This window comes from Equus asinus, chromosome 8, assembly GCF_041296235.1.
Source record: "Equus asinus isolate D_3611 breed Donkey chromosome 8, EquAss-T2T_v2, whole genome shotgun sequence".
NCBI lineage: Eukaryota > Metazoa > Chordata > Mammalia > Perissodactyla > Equidae > Equus > Equus asinus.
This window is the reverse complement of record NC_091797.1, coordinates 75,465,057-75,485,122: the sequence shown is the minus strand read 5'-3', so window position 1 is coordinate 75,485,122 and position 20,066 is coordinate 75,465,057. Positions and strand designations below refer to the sequence as shown.

Below are 20,066 nucleotides of genomic sequence, written 5' to 3'. Positions count from 1 at the left end.
CCAGGGTCTGTGCATCTGAAGCCGGGGTGCACAGATTTGTTTCCCAAGTCAGTGCTCATCTCCAAGGTGCAGAAACTCCACCTGCACACACACCCTGCCCCCTCCCCCATGTGGGCTTAGGAACCAGGAGCCCCTGATCTAAGACTACTGGGATGGCGTTCCGGGTTAGGCTCTTAAATGTTGCCACTTATCTTGGGAGGCAGAGTGGCTGAGGCCTGGGTTGTGGAGTCGGCACCTGAGTTCAAGTCCCACTTCTTCCACTTTTGAGCTGGGACCTGGGACACGTCCCTCAGCCCCACCGTGCTGCAATCTGCTTGGGTCTCTCGTGGGAATAACAATGACACCCATCCCGTACGGTGAGAGAATATGTGTAAGGTACTTAAAACGATGCAGTAAATTGCATTCATTATTAATTTTTTTTTTTGAGGAAGATTAGCCCTAAGCTAACTACTGCCAATCCTCCTCTTTTTGCTGAGAAAGACTGGCCCTGAGCTAACATCCATGCCCATCTTCCTCTACTTTATATGTGGGACACCTACCACAGCATGGTGCGCCAAGCGGTCCCATGTGCGCACCCGGGATCCGAACCGGTGAACCACGGGCCACCGAGAAGCAGAATGTTCGAACTTAATCGCTGCACCACCGGGCTGGCCCCATCGTTCATGATTAACATTATCACTTTTTGGACAATTGGGGTACACAGACCTTCACAGATAAGAGCTCAGGCCTTAGAATCAGGCCTGCCTTTGTATCCTGGGCAGCCACTTCCCAGCTACATGACCTTGTGTAAGGTAGTCTAACCTTTTGGAATCTTGGTTTCCAAATCTGTAAACTGGGGGATTAGTACCAGTTCCCGTCTCCCCGACTTGTTAGAGGAATAAAGGAGATAATCCGTGCAGCAGGCAAAACACATCCAGGAAGCCAGTGCTACTTACTAAGAAGGCAGGCTCGCAGGATGTGTTCAGCAGCCTCGTTAGTTTCTTTGAGAAGTGCAGCCACCCGCTATCTATATACTGTATTTCACCGATTCCTAAATGCACATTTTTTCACGTTTTAACATCTCTGAAATCAGGATGAGCCTTAAAATCAATAGCATCTTAATATTATAATTTGCAGCATTTTTTCTCTCATAGCAACACACAAAATAATGGTGCATCACTTAGATTCCATGAAATACACACGCACCATATCCACACTACCATCTCTGTGTGTATGTGCATACACACACTCACACGCATGTATGCAGTTTACAGACTGGGAGACCGAGACTCCGAAAGGGTGAAGTACCTTACACAAGGTCACGTGACTCTAAGAGAGCACTCTAAACAACTTACAGAAAGTATAAAAGTCATTTTACTTTAATATAAAATCACATAAAGAAAGTCATGTTAGCAAATCAAATAGTCACTAAATATCAGTGAAATCGTCACTGGAATGTCAATGCCACATTTTCTGCATTCTCTTCTCCTCTCTCCCTTTGGGCGGATGTTTTTTGCGGCTACACAGTAAAGACCAGGGTCATCCGTGGGACCAGAGGAGCAGAGCACACATCTGCCCGCTGGAGGCCCCCTGGGTGGTCGGAGCGGGCCAGGAGGTGGGCCCCATGGCACTTTCCTTCCACTTGCTTGATTTCTTTGTGCCGTTTCACCTGCCCTGGCCAAGGCTTCGCGGGTGTCCAGTTCTGCAGCCAGGAAGGAAACGATCATGAGAGAGCCTCCCCTCCTTCCTCCTCAGACGGCTTTGAGGGGAAACAAAAGAGCAAGTACAGTGTGCATGTGTGGAAACGAAGAGACGAGTCTGCAAGTCTTGCTGGGCTCTCTTCTCTAGCCTGAGAAGCGCCGCCTTGGTCGTGGCCTTTGATCTATGTCAGCTTCCCTGATCGGAAAGAGAACCTGGGTGGAGAGAGAGGGGTCAGAGGGAGCAGAGAGAAGGGAGCAAGGGACGCAGAACCCCCTGCAAAATCTGTCAGCAGCTCTTGCAGGTCACTGACTCAAAAACCCACTCAGGGCTCACTGTGGGACAGGCACTGTCGGGGGCTTTCCATCTGTCGGCTCATCTCACACTCATGACAACTTGAGGAGGCAAGTGCAATCAATGTCCCTGTTTTATAGATGAGCAAATGTTGATTCACAAGGTCAAGTGACAGGCCCAAGGTCACACAGTAAGTTGTGGAATCAGAAGTTGGACTCAGGGCCGTGCAACCACGGTGCTATACCCACAGATAGGGTCTGACACCATTTTTTCTTTTTAATTTTAGTTGTTTTTAGTGTAGATTAAGTGATAACTTCCCAATGTTACCTACAATTATAAAACAGATCTCTGCAATGAATACAGATTCACATGTAAGTTCTTGGATAAAACATATAAAGACACCCCTGAGACAGGAATAGCTAACTTTCAGTGTCCCGCCCCCTCTATGCAAAGTTTTGAAAAGGAAGAATGGTTTTGATCACAAAGTACAAATCTCAATGCTATCTGCAGCTACGGGAAAGATGCAAAGATGGCCAGTGGGCTGTCAGTGATGGGAATATGGACTCTTTCTTCTTGTCGAAACAAACCCCTGAGTGCCACTTGTGGCTCTGCCAGCAATGGGGGGGGGGAGCCCTTGACCAGTGTTTGGACACGGTGTTAGTGCTCACCCATCCTCCCCTGAACCTGTGCACACTCCCCCAACCCTGCAGTCGCCTGTCTCAGGAAGTGACACCATCCCCACCCTGTCATCCAAGCCAAGAACCTAAGAGTTGTTCTTAACTCCTCCCTCCCCCCATCTGCTTACTTTAGTCATCATGCCCCAAATATGTTCCTAATCCCACCACTTCTCATCTCCACTCCCACGCCCCAGTCCAAGCCACCAGGGTGAGCACAGCAGCCACCCCCTGCCATCCACTGAGCAGCAGCCAGAGTGACCGTGGCCGTAGGCAGAGCTAAGTCATTCCTCAGCTTAACCTCTGACATGGCTCCCCACTGTCCTCAGGATAAAGACAAAAATCCTTCTTACCATGACCTACTTCTTCAGAAAACCACTCCTTCCTTCCTTCATTCCATTAGCTCAACAAGCTTGTCTGGACCATGAAATTGTGGCCTCACTCTCTTTAAACATGTGTCCTTGGGCTGGCTCATGCACTTCTAGAACAAACATTTTATTTTTTCCATATCAGCCTCAAACTCCAGTTTTGTGACCCACAGAACTGCCCTCGAAGAGGCAGAAAGAAACCAGCCAACGACAGTCCTAAATACACAGCCTCAGATCCGACGCCTGGTGTGGGGCGAGATGCTCTTGCCTTCATTAGCTGCCTTCCTCAGGGAGGAAACACTGCCCCTGGCCCCGCTGTGACTCCGCCACCCGACCCTTCTGCACAAAGCAGCCAGAGTGAGCTTCTCATGTGTCACTACGGTCACGTCCCTCCCCAGCTTAAAACCCTCCCATGTCGTCCCAAAGCACACAGACTAACGAAACCCAAAGTCCTCACTGGACCCACGAGACTGAGTGATCTGCCGCCTCTCCGACCTCGCCTCCACTCTCTCCGCTGCTCCCGCCACCAGGAGCCCTCTTCCCCAAGCTCTCTCCAGCCTCAGGCCTCTACACACACGGTTCCCTCTGCCAGGAAGGCTCTTCCCTCGGGTCTTTATGGTCTCTGAGGGCTCAGATTGGATGTCGCCTCCTCATAGAAGCCTTCCAGGACTCCCCAAATCTAAAGTAGTCCCCTATCAACCTCCCTCTTGGCGCCCTATTCATTGGTCTTCACAGCACGCATGGGTATCAGGAACTGTCCCATTAATTTGTTTCCGTCCCTGCGTGCTCTCTGACTCCCCCTACTGGAACGTAAGCACCGCGAGGGCAGACTGGCTTGCTCACTGCATCCCAGCACGTACAACAGCGCGCCTGGCACAGGGCAGGCCCTCAAGAAACATTCACTGAAGGAACGAATGAATCTGGCATCAGGTGGTCTTGTGGGACAAAGCAGTTTTCACACAGCCACTCCAGAAAGTCTGGGAATCCTTAACTAAACTAAGCACATGCCTACGCTGTGGGCTGTCTGCCCCTGCAGACCATCTCCTCCCTTCTCTACCCTGCTCTCTGCTCCCAGAGGCCGGCCCCTACGGAGCAGAGCAGCAAGGTCCCCGGTCCTCCAGCTGCGGGCTGGGCTCAGCCAGCAGGAGGCACCAGCAGGAGCTGGGAATGTGGGAGGAGAGAGGGGTGGTATTTACTCCCCGCTCCTTCCCTGCCAGGGCTGTCTTCCTAGTTGCTGTGTTCCTCTTCTGAAGGCCACACTGCCGTCTGACACCCTCCTCGCACTCCCCCCATCATGGTTCCCTCCCTGCCGCTCTGCTGCCGCTCTGCTCTGCTCGGGGGAGCTTCTCCATCCCTTCTGGTTCCTTTAACTCTGCTCACACATCTGTAAGATGTCCCTTCTTTAAATCTCTTCCATCACCCCTTTCGAGTGTGCCACTTGTTTCTAGCCAGGACCCTGACAGCGACGCTGACGGTGCAATTTCACTCCTGGGAACTTCACACACCGGTCCACACGAGGACATGAATAAGCATGGGGATATTCACTGGCATTGCTTCCAGCGGGGGATTCCTGAGGGCAACCTGGGATCCCACCACCGGGAGAGCAACCGTTATGCTGGGGTTAGAAGCAACAAGTTGGATGTCTACACTGCTATATGGATAGATTTTTTTAAAACTGCTTAATGCCCAGCAACAGAGGAATGAGTAAACAGAATGTGGTATAAACATACAAGGGAATGTGATTCAGCCTTAAAAAGGAAGGAAATTCTGATGCTACAACACGGATGAACCTGAGGACATTACACTACATGAAACAAGCCAGTCACAAAAGGACAAATACTGTGTGATTCCACTCACAGACGTCCCTAGAGGAGTTAAATTCACAGAGGGAGAGTGGAACGGTGGGTGCCGGGGGCTGGAGGAGGGGCACGAAGAGTTAGCGTTTAATAATCACAGAATTTCACGATGGGATGACGAGAAAGTTGTGGAAATGGATAACAGTGATGGTCGCACAACACTGTGAATGTACTTACTGCCACTGAATTGTACACTTAAAAATGGTTAAAATGGTAAATTTTATGTTATGTATATTTTATTATGATTTAAAAAAAAACTAAAAAAATCCCCAACAATTCTAACTCAGTCCTCAAGCCTAAACCTCAAAGCCTTACCATGTATTGGCTAAAGCTGTGCTGTCCAATATGGTGGCCACTGGCTACTTGTGGCTTTTGAGCCTCTGAGCCATGGCTAGTCTTAACTGAAATGCTCTGTGAATATAAAATATACACCAGATTTTGAGGGTTTACCATAAAAAAGGTTGTAAAATATCTCATTAATGTTTTATAGTGATCATATACATGTTGAAATGATAATATTTTGGATATGTTGGGTTAATAAAATATATTAGTAAAATTTAAAAATTGGGGGGCCAGCCCAGTGGCATAGTGGTTAGATTCACTTCCTCTGCTTTGGTGGCCCTGGGTTCATGGGTTCAGATCCCAGGTGTGGACCTACACACCATTCATCAAGCCATGCTGTGGCGGTGTCCCACATACAAAATAGAGGAAGATTGGCACAGATGTTAGCTGAAGGGCAATCTTCCTCAAGCAAAAAGAGAAGACTGGCAACAGACATTAGCTCAGGGCCAATCTTCCTCACCAAAAAAAAACAAAATTTAAAAAATGGGTGCCTAATAAAAAAGAAAAAAACAACAGGGCTTAGTGAAAAAAAATGACACTAGGAAATAGAATGAAGTGTTAAAATATCAGTTACTTACTGAAAATACATCCACATGAAACAACATATACTTTTTCGAAGATGTTCAATACCATATTAGGATGGCTGGTGGAGAGGGGAGCTGGGAAGTAGAAAGGGAATGGAGATAAAAAGGGAATAAATAAATACAAGAAGAAAGGAGTCCTGTGCTGACAAGACCGAACAGTCTATACTTTTTAACTTAAATTATTTGCCAGCATTCGGAAATCAGATTCCAAACAAGTTCTAGTTTCTTGGTTTTTCTCAAGAATCATAAGCTCTGATAGCATGCTATCCTTCAGCCAGACAGAACTGAGGGGCAAATGCTCCCCTCCTCTACCCCACGCCCCCATCACTCCACCTTAAGTGCCTGGCCCCCATCACTCAGCCACTTTAAGTGCCTGGCCCGGGTAGGCATTACAGTCTGAGATCCCTGACCAAGGCCACTTCTCAGTTTCCAGGAGACCAGGGGCTGGTAAACTGTCCCCAGGCCAGACGCTGTCAAAGCAGCCAAGGCAAGCGGCCTGCCGCGTGGGGAGGAGGAGAGCATGCCCGGCGACTAAGAAGGGACGTCTCAGTGGGGCCAAGGGTCCCCACATCGGAGTCACCGGGGAATTCATTAAAAATCCAGATTTCTGGGCCTTATCCTGGAACTGCTAACGAGATTCCCAAGAATCTGAATTTTAAACAAGAGCCCCCCGCTCTGCGGTTTGAGGCACAGCGCCCGCAGAAACAAGGGATTAACAGAGTGCACAAACACGAGGGGAGTGTCCACAGGCAACCGCAGGGCGGGTTCAACACTGGGAGACCCTGCCTCCAAAGCTGGAGGGAGGAGAGGCAATGAAGTAGCCCCCTACACTCCAATAATCATTGTGTTTTCCAGTTGTAACATTATTATTTGTTGGCTATTGTACTTATATCACAGGGAGGCAGCAGAGTGTAGAATCTGGACTTCCTTGGGTTCAAATCCTGACTTCACTACTTGCCATCTGTGTGACCTTGGGCAAATTACTGTACCTCTCCGTATCCAGTCTCTACCAGTAAAACAGGGACAGTGATACTTCCTTCCTCACAGGGTCACTGTGATGGGTCAATGATTCATACATATCTAGCGCTTAGACTGCTGCCTGGCAGAAATTAGGATCCACCAGCACTGAGTTTTTGCATCAGCCACAGCACCCCCCCACAGGAGAGCAGGACCTCCCCATCCCGGGGAGCTGGCCAGCCTCCTCTCACCCCACTCCTTCCTTTAGCAATTATTTAGTGGCAACAGGGGGCAGCAAGGTGACTTACAGCTTCCTTATGATTGTCTTCTCCTCTTTGTTACTGCTGGCACTGCTGGCCCTGGCAACCAGAACGTCTTTTTCCCTTCTTCTTCCTGAGCCTTCTCTTGGTGGAATCAGGCCACTGGAAAAAGGGGACAAATAAATGGGTTATTTTATTGCAAACCTCTTACCTGTGCAGTTCTGAAAGTGAAGGGTCTTAATAATTATTATTATATATCATTGGGGCCAGCCTGGTGGCATAGTGGTTAAGTTAGTGTGCTCTGCTTCAGTGGCCCAGGGTTTGCAGGTTCAGATCCTGGGTGTGGACGTACACACTGCTCATCAAGACATGCTGTGGCAGCGTCCCACATACAAAAAAAAAAAGAGAGGAAGATTGGCACAGACATTAGCTCAGTGACAATCTTCCTCAAGCAAAAAAAAAAAGGAAGATTGCAATAGATGTTAGCTCAGGGCCAATCTTCCTCACACACACACAAAATAATACTAATAATATTATCATTGAAAGCTCTAGAGTCAGAGAGATTTTGACTCAGATGGTAAGAATCTTGCCTCCACCTTTCCAATGTGGATACACCTTATCTCCTTCTCTTGTCTAATTGCACTGGCTAGTACTTAAAACTTCTCCCCTTTCTAGAAATACGATCATGTACAAATTCTCTAACTTAAGCCTTGATTTCCTAATCAGTAAAATGAGAAAAATAAGAGTAACCATCTTGTAGGATTGAGGGATTAAGTGAGATAATATATGGCATGTGACATTCATTCATTCAGTCATTCAACAAATATTTACCAAGCCACATACTGTGTCAGGGTACTACAGATATAGCAATGAACAAAGACAAAATATCTTCTCTCATGCAATTTGTATCCTAGGGAGGGAGGAACCAGTCAATAGACAAATAAATAAGTAAAAAATATATATGTATATGTGTGTGAGTGTGTATATATATATAGTCTATATATATATATATAGTGTAAGTCAGATGCTGATAAGAGCTAGATTGATATTGATTGACAAGATATTGAGGTCACGCGACCCAAAGAGAGCCAGAGTATTTCCTGGGACACAAGCTGGAGAAAGCTGTTCTCTCTCACTGGCGCAACTGGGACCGCCAGCAGCCACGTTTCCTGATTCAGAGAAGGCGTGTCTGCAAGAAAGATAACGAGACCAACAAACAGAGAGAAGCAAAGAGGAAAGAAAGCGGCACCAAGTCCCTGGTGCCAACTCTGAGACCTTAGTTGCAGTTTCTTCATTTCTGAGAACAGTTCCAGGGTCCTTCCCAGCTATGCGAGTCAACAAAATTCCTTTTATGTGCTTAAGCTCGTTTGAACTGGATTTCTGTCACTTGAAACCAAAAGAAGCCCGACCACAACGAAGCATTTCAGTGTCTGACCTGGTAAGCTCGTTAGATCCACTTGGGTATTTTGTTGTGGTACCTCTGGTAAATTTATGCCCGCAGTTTCTCCCCTCACTAAGGACTGGACTGTCCCCCCCGCCCAGAATTCACAGGTTGAAGCCCTAACCGGCAATGTGACGGTATTTGGAGATGGGGCTTTTGGGACATAACTAGGGTTAGAAGAGGTCACAAGGGTGGGGCCCTCACGATGGGATTAGTGCTCTTGTAAGAAGAGACACCAGAAGGCTTGGGCTCTCTCTCTCTCTCCCCCGCACCCAGCACTTGAGGACATAGCAAGAAGGTGACCATCTACAGGCCAGAAGGAGTCAGAACCAACCGTGCAGGCACTTTGGTCTTGAACTTCTCGCTTCCAGAACTGTGAGCAAAGAAACTTCTACTGTGTAAGCCACCCAGTCTATGGTGTTTCCCACGGCAGCCCGAGCTGACTGAGACCTCCTTTAGGTATGAGCCTCAGAGAGCAGAATTCACCCTTCTCTCTCCTTCTTTGCCAAAGAGTTTTGCAAAGACAGGGCTCTTATTATTCAATATTATTTATATTTTTATTATATATATTTGTTATAATGCTCATCTTATTTAATAAGAGGCATCATCTAAAAATTCCCCTTTTCCATTACTTATTGTTACATAACACCCTAAAACTTAGTGATTTAAAACAATGATGATGGGGGCTGGCCCTGTGGCCGAGTGGTTAAGCTCGCGCGCTCTGCTGCAGGCGGCCCAGTGTTTCGCTGGTTCGAATCCTGGGCGCCGACATGGCACTGCTCATCAAACCACGCTGAGGCAGCATCCCACATGCCACAACTAGAAGGACCCACAACGAAAAATATACAACTATGTACCGGGGGGCTTTGGGGAGAAAAAGGAAAAAATAAAATCTTTAAAAAAAAAAAAGACTCATTAGCATGAGCTCAGGGCCCCAAACTGACGCAGTTGCTAAGAGAACATCTCAGCTGACATGCTGGTTTCTTCAGAATATATAACACAAGAGACTAGACAGAACCCTGCTGTCTACTGGCCTGCACCAGATGGGAAGTGCGCATCTGTGGTTCTCTGGGAATTCAAGACAGGAAATAAAGCGTGTTGCTTTACTCACTGACAAGCTGCTCACGGCATTGGCAGTTTAGCAGTTCCTGTTTTTAACTACCTGTTTCTGAAGTACTTATTAAACGAGATGAAGACAGGTCTTTCGAGTAACATGGTTCCAACCTCAGCAGAAGAAAAACAATTAAATTCCCGTCATCAGAACTCAGCCCTTTTGGATTTGGCTTCTAGAACACTCTTACTTTATTGCTGTTCTCTTAATGATGCTACACTGAAAGAATAATATCACTTGGGCCCTGTTTTGTTTTGTTTTGAGTCAGGCTATATCTTTACTTCCAAACTTTCAAAGGTCAGACATGGCATGATAATTAAAAGGACAGGCTCTGGGGCCAGCTCTGGTGGCCTAGTGGTTAAGATCAGTGCACTCCGCTTTGGTGGCCTGGGTTCGGATCCCGGGCACAGACCCACAGCACTCGTCTGTTAACAGCCGTGCTCTGGTGGCGGCTCACATCAAAAAAAGAGGAAGACTGGCAAACAGATGATATCTCAGGATCTCAGGGTGAATCTTCCTCAGCAAAAAAAAAAAAAAAAAAAAGCACAGGCTCTGAAGTCCAGTTGTCTGAGGTCACATCTCACAGTTACCACCACCAGCTGTGGACTTCAAGCATGTCCTTGACCTCTCTGAACCACAGATCATCTTGGGGATAACATTACCTTATGTCACAGGCTTGCTGGTAACACTAATTGTAATGACGCTGAGATATACTTAGCGGAGTCCCTGGCACATGGTAAGCCGTGATAAATATTACATAGCAATGTGTTTTTATTCTCTTAGTCTTTCCTTCTTCTGCCTCTAAGGAAACTTGCTTTGTTAAACTCAATGTTCTCAGAATTATTAGACCATAGGACCCCCTTTTCCAGAAATACCTACCTGAAAAAACATTTTGGGAAACAGTGGCACAGATGGACCCAGCAGAGTCCAAACCTGATACGTCAACACCTTCCTTGTTTCCTCTCTTGCTCATTGCACAATCCCTTCTCTACACAGTATTATTGTCATTTTTTTAATTCTTAATTTTTATATAATTTTAAACTTACAGAAAAATTTAAGATTAGTACAAAGACTTCCCATGTACTTTTTACCCGACCCCTAATTGTTCACCTATGTATCTTCCATCTACATATCTATCTACCTATCCATGCACCTACCCATCCATCCATCTTCCACTTGAGAGTAAGCTGGAGATATCTTACCCCATTACTCCTAAATACTTGAGCGTGTATTTCCAAAGGATAAGGACATTCTCTTACACAACCAAGTAGTTCAGTTATCAAAATCACCATATTGATATTTTTCTTTCTTTTTTTTTTTTGGTGAGGATGATTGACCCTGAGCTAACATCTGTTGCCAATCTTCCTCTTTTTGCTTGAAGAAGATTGTCCCTGAGCTAACATCTGTGCCAATCTTCCTCTACTTTACATGTGGGATGCTGCCACAGCATGGCTTGGTGAGCGGTGTGTAGGTCTGTGCCTGGGATCCAAACCCATGAACCCCGGGCCACCAAAGCAGAGTACACGAACTTGACCACTACACCTCTGGGCCAGCCCCACTGATCTTCTAAAATAGTAATCAGATCTTATCATTCCCTTGATTAAAACTTTCCAACAACTTCTCATTGCACTTACAATCAAATGAAGGCTCCTTCCCATGGCCAACAGCGCATACCTCCCCAGCCTCTTCTCCACCCGCCTCTACCGTGCCTGCCAGCTTCCGCCATGGTGGGCCTCTTAGATTGGCCAACCTGGTTCCCACATCAAGGTCTTTGCACTTCCTGCTTCTCTTTTCCCTACTAAATCTTTACCTGGTTGGCTGCTTCTTGTCATTGACCTTAGGGGAGTTCTTCCCTGACCACTCAATCTAAAGCAGGCCCCTCACCCACCTCCCACAGCCCTTCAGTCCCCGTCCCGTTACTTTCCCTTATATTCTTTAGAGCACTTACCGCCATTATCCTGCCTGTTTATTTCAGGCTTCCTTTTCGATCGCCTGTCTTCCCCCTAGACTAGATGGACTTTATTGTGTTCACTGCTAGATCCCCAGGGCCAGGAATAGTGTCTGGCATGTAGTAGATCTTCAATAAATTGGTTGAATGATCATAAGAACAAATACGTAACATGACAAGGAATTCCAGGCAGGGCCTGCTCCGCCGTCGGAGCCCCCAGGCAGCCGAGCCCCACCTCTTGTAGCACTGCAGCTCCTCCTGCACCACCAGCAACTGGGACTTGAGTTTGTTGCGCTCCTGGAGCACATCCCGCAGCTCCTGGAGAGTGAAGCGCGGTCTGTTGGGGTCTGTCAGGTCAATCACCATCTTGTCTGGTCCCAGGTTTACCTGTTAAGAAAAGACGTTACTTATACAGTGTCCCACATGAAGATGCACTCCCCATTCCAGAAGGAAAGTTCTTTCATTTTGTTACTCTCAGGGACTTTCTGAGATGAGACGTGGCCTGCTGGAAGTATTTGGCTGATGGCAAAGAAGCAAAAGTTCTAAGCACCATTCTCCAAGAAAAGAACCAGGGCCGTAGAGAACGGCTGATTCCAGGGCCGGAACAGGGAACAGGGAAAATACAAGGTGAGCCTGGAACATTCTGCTGTGTGAGGGATGGAGACATACCAAACCGACACAGTTTGAAGGAGCTCCTACTGGCCAAACTGAGAAGAATTTGAGTACCAAAATGAATAATAACAGGATGAATAATAACACACCAACTAAAAAGAGAATTCAGAAGTCGCTACTCACAATTAAAAAATTAAAATTAACTAACTAATTAATGGGGATGTGATGGTTAATTTTATGTATCAACTTTCCTGGGCTAAGGGATGCCCAGATAGCTGGTTAAACACGATTTCTGAGTATGTGTGCGAAGGTGTTTCCAGAAGAGATTAGCATTTGAACTGGTGAACTGAGTAAAGCAGACGGTCCTCCCCAATGTGATGGGTGTCATCCAACCAAGTGAGGGCTAGAATGGAACAAAAAGGCAGAGGAAGCGTGAGTTCCCGCTCGCTCTCTGCTTGAGCTAAGACTCTCACCTTCTCCCGCCCTTGAACACCGAGGCTCCTGGTTCTTGGGCTTTCAGACCCAGACCAGGATTGACACCATCAGCCCCCTGATTCTCAGGCCTTCGACTCGGGCTAAGTTACTCCGCTGGCCTTCTGGTTCTCCAGCCTGCAGACAGCAGTTTGTGGACCTTCTCTGCCTCCTTCTCTGCAGGAGTCAATTCCTATAATAAATCTCCTCTTTTGGAACCAAATTAGTAATAATTGATTCAGGCAAGACTAATAAATGGACCCAAAACCTTTGGGTGAAAGTTTGTTGGGGAACAGGATATTTTACACAGTTTCAAAGCATTTTCCTGCAGGCTCCTTATTAATCACAAAGGGAATAAAGACATCTTCACTGTGCAGAAGTCTGGCAACCACCTCCTTCACCAAGTGAGTGAAGTCAACATCACCAATAATGACAAACTGAATCAGGGCCTCTGGATCCGATGCACTGAGGTCACAGCATCACTTTTGTGGTATTCCTGCCAAACACATAGAACTTGAATCTAATCATGAGGAAATATGACATCAAACCCAAATTGAAGGACATTCTACAAACCAACTGACGTATGCAATCTTAAAAAATGTCAAGGTCATGAAAGACAAGGAAAAGCTGAGGAACTATTCCAGATGGAAGGTGACGAGAGAGATGTGTCAACTAATGGTACTGTATGACCCTGGATGGGATCCTGCATCAGAAAAAGAAAATGCTATAATGGACATTACTGCGAACTTTGAATATGGATGGTATACTAGATCTTAGTAGTCCATCAACTTTTTTCCCTGAATTTGATCATTTTTTTGTGGTTATGTAATAGTATGTCTTCAGAGAGACACATTGAAGTATTGAGGGCAAAGGATCTTAATCTTTTACTAATCCTGCAACTAACATAAGGTATGCTCAAAAAGCTGAGCAAAACTATGAATGAATAAATAATATATTTACATAAATATTATTTTTGCATATGTGTCTATATACTAAATGTATATATATGTATGTATCTACACATATATGCATGTGTGTATATAAATACTTCAGTGTGTATTTCCTAAGACATACTATATACATACACACACACAAACACACACATATATACACACACCTGAATACAACACCTGAATCGAGGTGAAAGGTATATAGGTGTTTGCTGCAACTCTTCCATAGATGTGAAAGTTTTTCAAACTAAAGTTAAAATAAAGCAAACGTTTGAAAACAACCTAAATGTCCATTAATAGAAGCCTAGTTAAATCAAGTAAGGCACAACCACACTCTGGAATATTCCACAGGTGATAAAGAGAATAAGGCGCACTATAAAGAGGAACACAATAGAGAGTGACCCTGTTCCTCCCATCAGGCTGACAAAGATGAGCGTGTTTGAAAACACATAGTGTTGTAATGGCTGTGGGGAAACAGACACTTACAGTGACTGCTCAGGGAGCAAAGCTCCTTAACCTGAGAGGTTTGGCAATACTTACCAAAATTTCAAATGTACCTTTCCTTTGACCCAGTGAGAACATTTCCTCCAGATACTCTCCCTAGGGGCCGGACTGCATATGTCAGCGTTGTTCATTTTTCAGTGTACAAAGAGCAAATGATTGGAAAATAAACCTCTTTTGATAGGAGACTGGTTAAAGCAGAGATTTTTTTTTTTTTTTTTTTTGTGCTGAGAAAGATTCGCCCTGGGTTAACATCTGTTGCCAATCTTCCTCTCTTTTTCCCCTCCCCCAAACCCCAGTACATAGATGCATACTCTAGTTGTAAGCCCTTCTAGTTCTTCTGTGTGAGCTGCAGCCACAGCATGGCTACTGACAGACGAGTGGTGTGGTTCCACGTCCAGGAAACAAACCTGGGCTGCCGAAGTGGAACGTGCTGAACTTTAACCACTAGGCCAAAAGTGCTGACTCTAAAGCAGAGATTCTTAACCATTTTTTTGTGCCATGGAGCCTTCTGGCAGCTTGGTAAAGCTCACATGGATTCCTTCTCAGCACAACATTTTTAAATATATAAAATAAAATGTACAGGATTACAAGGACACCAACTAAGATGACATACAGTCATCAAAATCTTCTAAAAATAAATTTATTATTAATATACATGATTCTTTATTAAATAACACGATCTAGCCACAGGTCTAATAAAATACTGAACAAATAGTTTTTCTTTTTTTTTTTTTTGAGGAAGATTAGCCCTGAGCTAACTACTGCCTAGTCCTCCTCTTTTTTTTTTTTTTTTTTTTTTGCTGAGGAAGCCTGGCCCTGAGCTAACATCCGTGCCCATCTTCTTCCACTGTATACGTGGGATGCCTACCACAGCATGGCTTGCCAAGCGGTGCCACGTCCACACCCAGGATCCGAACCGGTGAACCCCGGGCTGCCAAGGAGCGGACGGTGCGCACTTAACCACTGCCCCACGGGCCGGCCCCAAAAAACAAAGTTTTGAGATATGTACTGTACTGTAATGAGATATGAAAATATCTGTGACTTCCATGGGTGGTTGTCATAGGTATTACTAATATTACTGTGGTTTGTTGTCCACATTCATAACTGAAGAAAGTGATTAATTTCAGTGGGAGGTTGGCAAAAATAAAAATATGTATTTTTCCCATGTAAGTTGATGGATCTCTCGAGTTAGAATCTTGATCCTCTTGGGGGGTCCATGAACTCAAAGGTAAGAGCCCTCAACTGAACAATTGATAATACTGGACAATGGAAGTTTTCAAAAGCCATTAAAAGATGAGGAAGCTCTTTATATTCTGATTTAGTACAACTTTCACGATATATTAAGTGAAAACAAGCAAGAGGTAGAACGGGGTATATATCATAAGACCATTTGTGTAAAAAGGGGAAAAATATATTCACATCTGCCTATGTTTGCAAAAAGTATATCTGGAAGGAGACACAGAAACTGAGCATTTAAATTTTTTCCAGGGAGGGGACGTGGGTGGCTGGGGGTGGAGAGAGATGAGGAGGGAAATTTTTCAAGACAAACACTTTTGCACCTTTCGAATTTTGAACTTAAAATTTTAAAGAAGAAAAAACCCTCCTCCTACCCATTAGGATGGCCACTTTAAACAAACAAATAAAACAGAAAATAACAAGTGTTGGTGAGGGTGTGGAGAAATTGGTCTGTGCACTGCCAGTAGGAATGTAAAATGGTGCAGTCACCATGGGAAACTGTATAGCAGTTCCTTTTAAAATGAAAAATAGAATTATGTGATCCAGCAACCCACTTCTGGGTATACACCCCAAAGCACCGGAAGCAGGGTCTTGAAGAGATGCTGGTGCCTTCCTGTTCACAGCAGCCAAGGGATGGAAGCAAACCAAGTGTCCAGTGACCGATGATTGGATAAACTAAATGTGGTCTATCCATGCCATGGAATATTATTCAGCCTTTAAAAGTAAGGAAATTCTAACATATGCCACAGCATGGATGACCCTTGAGGACATACGTTAAGTAAAATAAGCCAATAACCAAAGGACAAATGTGACACTATTCTACTATATGAAATACCTAGAATAGGCAAATTCACAGAGCTAGAAAGTAGAAGGGTAGTTAGCAGAGGCTGGGGGAGGGCGAATGGGGAGTTAATGTTTACCGGCTACAGAGTTTCCGTTTTGCAAGAAGAGTTGTGGAGAGGATGGTGGTGACGATTGCACAACAATGTAAAGGTACTTAACGCCACGGAACTGTACACTTAGCGATGGGAAATTGTACATACACTTTACCACAACTAAAAATAATAGTTAAACAAAAAGGAAAGAAGGAAAAGAATACGGTGTATTTTTATGAACTGTTCAGTGGCACTAAACATTCTTTCTGCCTTTTCCCCCACCCCCGTTCTTAAGACTGCGGGTTGGGAGGAAAATGTGCCCTCTCGTCTGCTGACTGATGAAGCTTGTCCACTGTGACCCATCTGGGAAATCACCCGGCCCCTGTGCAGACCGCGCTGTTCACGGTCCACAGCAGGGCTGCCTCCATATCCTCCATTCCTCCTGCCTGGAGTTGGAGGCGACAGGAAAAGAACACAGAATGTGAGCTGAGCGATCTTGGGCAAGGCATTTACCTGCCCTTAAACCTCAAAAGCCAGGCTACAATCAAGATACTCGACCATCCCATATGATGGATATTGGCGTAGAACCTCACCTACATATACAATTGTCGCTGTGACTAATGAGGAGATGAAGTGAAAGCATACCAGGAGGCCACCGGAAACCTTCACGCTTCCCTGTGAACTTCAGCAACGCTGTGCCTGTTCGTCCATGGCACACGCCTCAGCTGTGATCTTGTACTCGAGTTCTGGAGGTCTCTGTGTCTCCCCTCTCCCACTGCACGTCAGCTCCGTGAAGGCAGGGACCTTGTCTAATCTACCTCCACAGCCCCAGAGCCCGGCACAGCGCAGTCACTCATCAAACATTAGTACAAAAAGTCAAAATATACAAAAAATACTGTATTTTAGTATGGCGTGTTAAGTCTAGCATCTCTGAGCTCAAATCCTGCCTCTACCTCTTACGTGCTGTAAGTCCTTAGACAAATTACTTAACTACTCTATGCCTCCATTTCTGTAAAATGGGTATAACAATAGTGTGAGGATTAAATGAGATAGTCCACTTAGGGCAGCTTTTTTTTTAACTGTGGTTGGAGACCCGCTAGTGAGTCATAATATTAATTTAGTGAGTTGCAACAAGAATTTAAAAATTCATAAAAATAGAATAGGAAAGTTTGACTGTGCATCCTGTTTAGTAAGGGTGAGTTAGGGTAAATTGTTTTTTAAAATGTAATTTTGTAAAATGAAAGTGTAACATACATACAGTAAAGTGCACTAATCTTGAGTTTAGAGCTTAATGATTTTTACCATATGTCTACACCAATGCAACCACACTCGGATTAGCTCCCTATAAATTTCCCTCCCTCTCCCCACCACTCTCTGCTCCCTGTCTTCTAGAGGGAAAGATTATTTTGCCTGTTCTTGAATTTCACATACAAGAGGCTCTCTTGTGTGCCTCGCTTCTCTCTCTCAATGTTACATCTGTGAGATTCATCCATCCAGTTGTGTGTACCAGCACTCTGTTCTTTTTCGTTGCTGTGTAGTATTCCACAGTACGAACCTACCACAGTTTTAAAAAATCCACTGCTCTGTTGCATTTGGATTGTTTCCAGTTTGGCACGATTATGAATAGAGCTGCTCTGAATATTCTTGTCCGTGGTCATAAGCACTAATTTCTCTTTAGTTAAAATGTGTTTCTCACTCCAGATCAAAGATTCTCAGTGTGATGTCTGGCCCGGCAGCATCAACATCAGCTGGGAACTTGTTAGAAATGCAGATTCTCAGGTTCCACTCTAGACCTACTGAGTCAGACACTCGGAGGCTGGGGCCCGAAATCTGTGTTTTAAGGAACACTCCAGATGACTGTGATGCATGCTAAAGCTTGACAGCCACTACTCTAGGCCCGCGTCAAAAATGCTGGAAGCCACTGATTTAGAACATACGCAGGACGGGGCCAGCACGTAGTAGGTGCTCACAAAATGGTAACTATCCTAACGCTTCTACTCTAAGGACTGGATACTCGCAGTGACTCTCTGAGGGACTCGGATGTTCCAGAGAAGAAGGGGGCCTCCCTGCCAGTGGGTGCTCTCCCAGGCACCTCGGGGCTGCTCCGGGCAAGACCGCCTCCCTCCCGCACTCACCTCGGGGCTGGCCGCCGAGCCCTCTCTCCGCAGCCCCTCCACCTCCTTCCTGAGGTGGTCCCTCTCCATTCTCAGCTCCTCCACCGTCAGGTTGCCCTCGTTCACCAGCGTCTCCAGCATCTCCAGGACGCGGACGATCTTGAACTGCAGCTGGGTCACCCGGGGGTCGCTGCCCAGGGCCATCAGCTCGCGGCCCATCACGTAGGAGATGTCATACACGTCTTCGGTGGTCAGCTGGAAGGGGCTCTTGCCCAGAGCCCCCTCGGGCCCGGCCTCGTCCCCCTCGTCCCCCTCGTCCTCCTCCTCCTCTTCCTCCTCTCGCAAAGGGGGCTCCTCCATGGCCGCCCAGAGCCCCGCAGCCTCCAGAGCTGCTTTCTCCGAGTCTCCAACGCCGACTTCCTCCCGGCACGGAAAACTTTCCGCTGGGCAGAGGACCCTGCCTGCCCAGGACGCGGGGATGGCCCAGGAGCGGCCAATCGGCGCCGCCGAGGGGTGGGCCCGCGGGGGAAGGAGGCCGCGCCGCGCGGCTCGCAGGCCCGGCCGCGGGGTGCACCGTCCCCGCCGGGGACCGCGCAGGAGAGCGGCCTCCAGGATGTGGTCTGGAGCACGAAAGGACGACAGCCGAGAAGAGGAAGGGAGAGGTGACGGGGTGACGGCGATCGCTCCGGGCCTGGGCGCTGCTGCAAGCCGCGGGGAGGGCCGGCGGCGCCGAGCTCCGCCCCTGGTGACAGCCGCTGCCCCGCCGGTTTCCAGGAGCCCCGGGCGGGCTTTCCACCGCGAGTCAGGGAGGGAGGGTCAGAAGCGCACAGCCTCGCCTTCCCACGCTCGAGCTTTCCAGCCGTAGAATTTGCATGGGACGTGGAGGAAGATCCGGGTCTCACTTTGAGGGTGTTTTCTGGAGCCTGCGGCAACGCAGAAACAGCTGTTGGTGGCAGCGTGCCCGCTCCACAGGCCTGGGTTGCGCGAAGCTCCCAGGCCAATTGTCGCCAGGACCCGCGGCGTCTGCCCCTCAGTAAGATGGAGCGACCCTGCGCTATGCATTTTGCTCTCTCTTGCGCTCCTCCACTTAACCAGCGTTGTGGTCTTGGCAAGACACGTACCTCTTTCCAGCCTCAATTTCTTTCTCTGTAAATAACAACATTTAGGTGGTAGGGCTGCTTCCAGGGCTACATGAGATGAGATCCTGAGATAATGCTGCGACAGAAAGCGCTTGGGCAGCGCTCGAGAGTACTGGTTAACTTCCCTGCTCTCTGCTTGGGAGGCCTGGGTTCCAGAGTCGGATCGTAGTATGGACCTATACCACCGTGAGGCAGTGACCCACGTACAAAGTAGAGAAAGGTGGGCACAGATGTTAACTCAGGGCAAATCTTCCCCAAACAAAAAAAGAAAAAAAAGAGGAAGCTTGGCCTTGGCAACAGATATCAGCACAGGGGAATCTTCCTCAGCAAAAAAAAAAAAAAAAAAAAAAAAAGTTAGACGGTTTCTTCTGTCCTCCAACAAACATTAAGCTTGTGTGCAAGACACTTCACACATGGGGCAGGGTGGGAGGAGTAATAAGACAAAACTCACTGTCTGCTTTGAAAATTAGAAAGCAGTCTACAGATATACAGGGGATTACTGAGAACACTAGCAGTGTGGATGACAAAACAAGTTATTTTAGGTTTGATTAGAGGTTTGGAATAATCATAGGCAGAAAACTAGGCAAGGAGCTTGTCTTTTCCAGGAATATGCTGGCAGCTTTCTTGTGGTAGATGTACCTGATTTTCTCCAC

General features: G+C 46.7%; 1 protein-coding gene across 3 annotated transcripts; it reads right to left on the bottom strand.

Annotated features, from left to right (window-relative positions):
- Positions 1-1,335: 1,335 nt before the first annotated feature.
- Positions 1,336-19,711, bottom strand: RILPL2 (Rab interacting lysosomal protein like 2). 3 transcript variants are annotated; one of them, XR_011505309.1, is made up of 4 exons: positions 18,296-19,072; positions 11,513-11,899; positions 7,061-7,174; positions 1,336-1,892 (listed from the first exon to the last, which is right to left on the bottom strand). XR_011505309.1 is itself a non-coding variant. In XM_014858799.3 (4 exons), exons 1-4 carry the CDS (start codon positions 18,632-18,634, stop codon positions 1,862-1,864), a joined length of 636 nt encoding a protein of 211 aa, XP_014714285.1. In that variant the 5' UTR covers positions 18,635-19,711; the 3' UTR covers positions 1,336-1,861. The 3 variants fall into 3 exon arrangements, 2 of the variants coding, with proteins under 2 accessions (XP_014714285.1, XP_070372015.1); XM_014858799.3 differs by having other exon boundaries at positions 11,748-11,899; positions 18,296-19,711; XM_070515914.1 differs by lacking the exon at positions 1,336-1,892 and adding an exon at positions 5,795-5,870 and having other exon boundaries at positions 11,748-11,899; positions 18,296-18,960.
- Between the last annotated feature and the right edge of the window lie 355 nt (positions 19,712-20,066).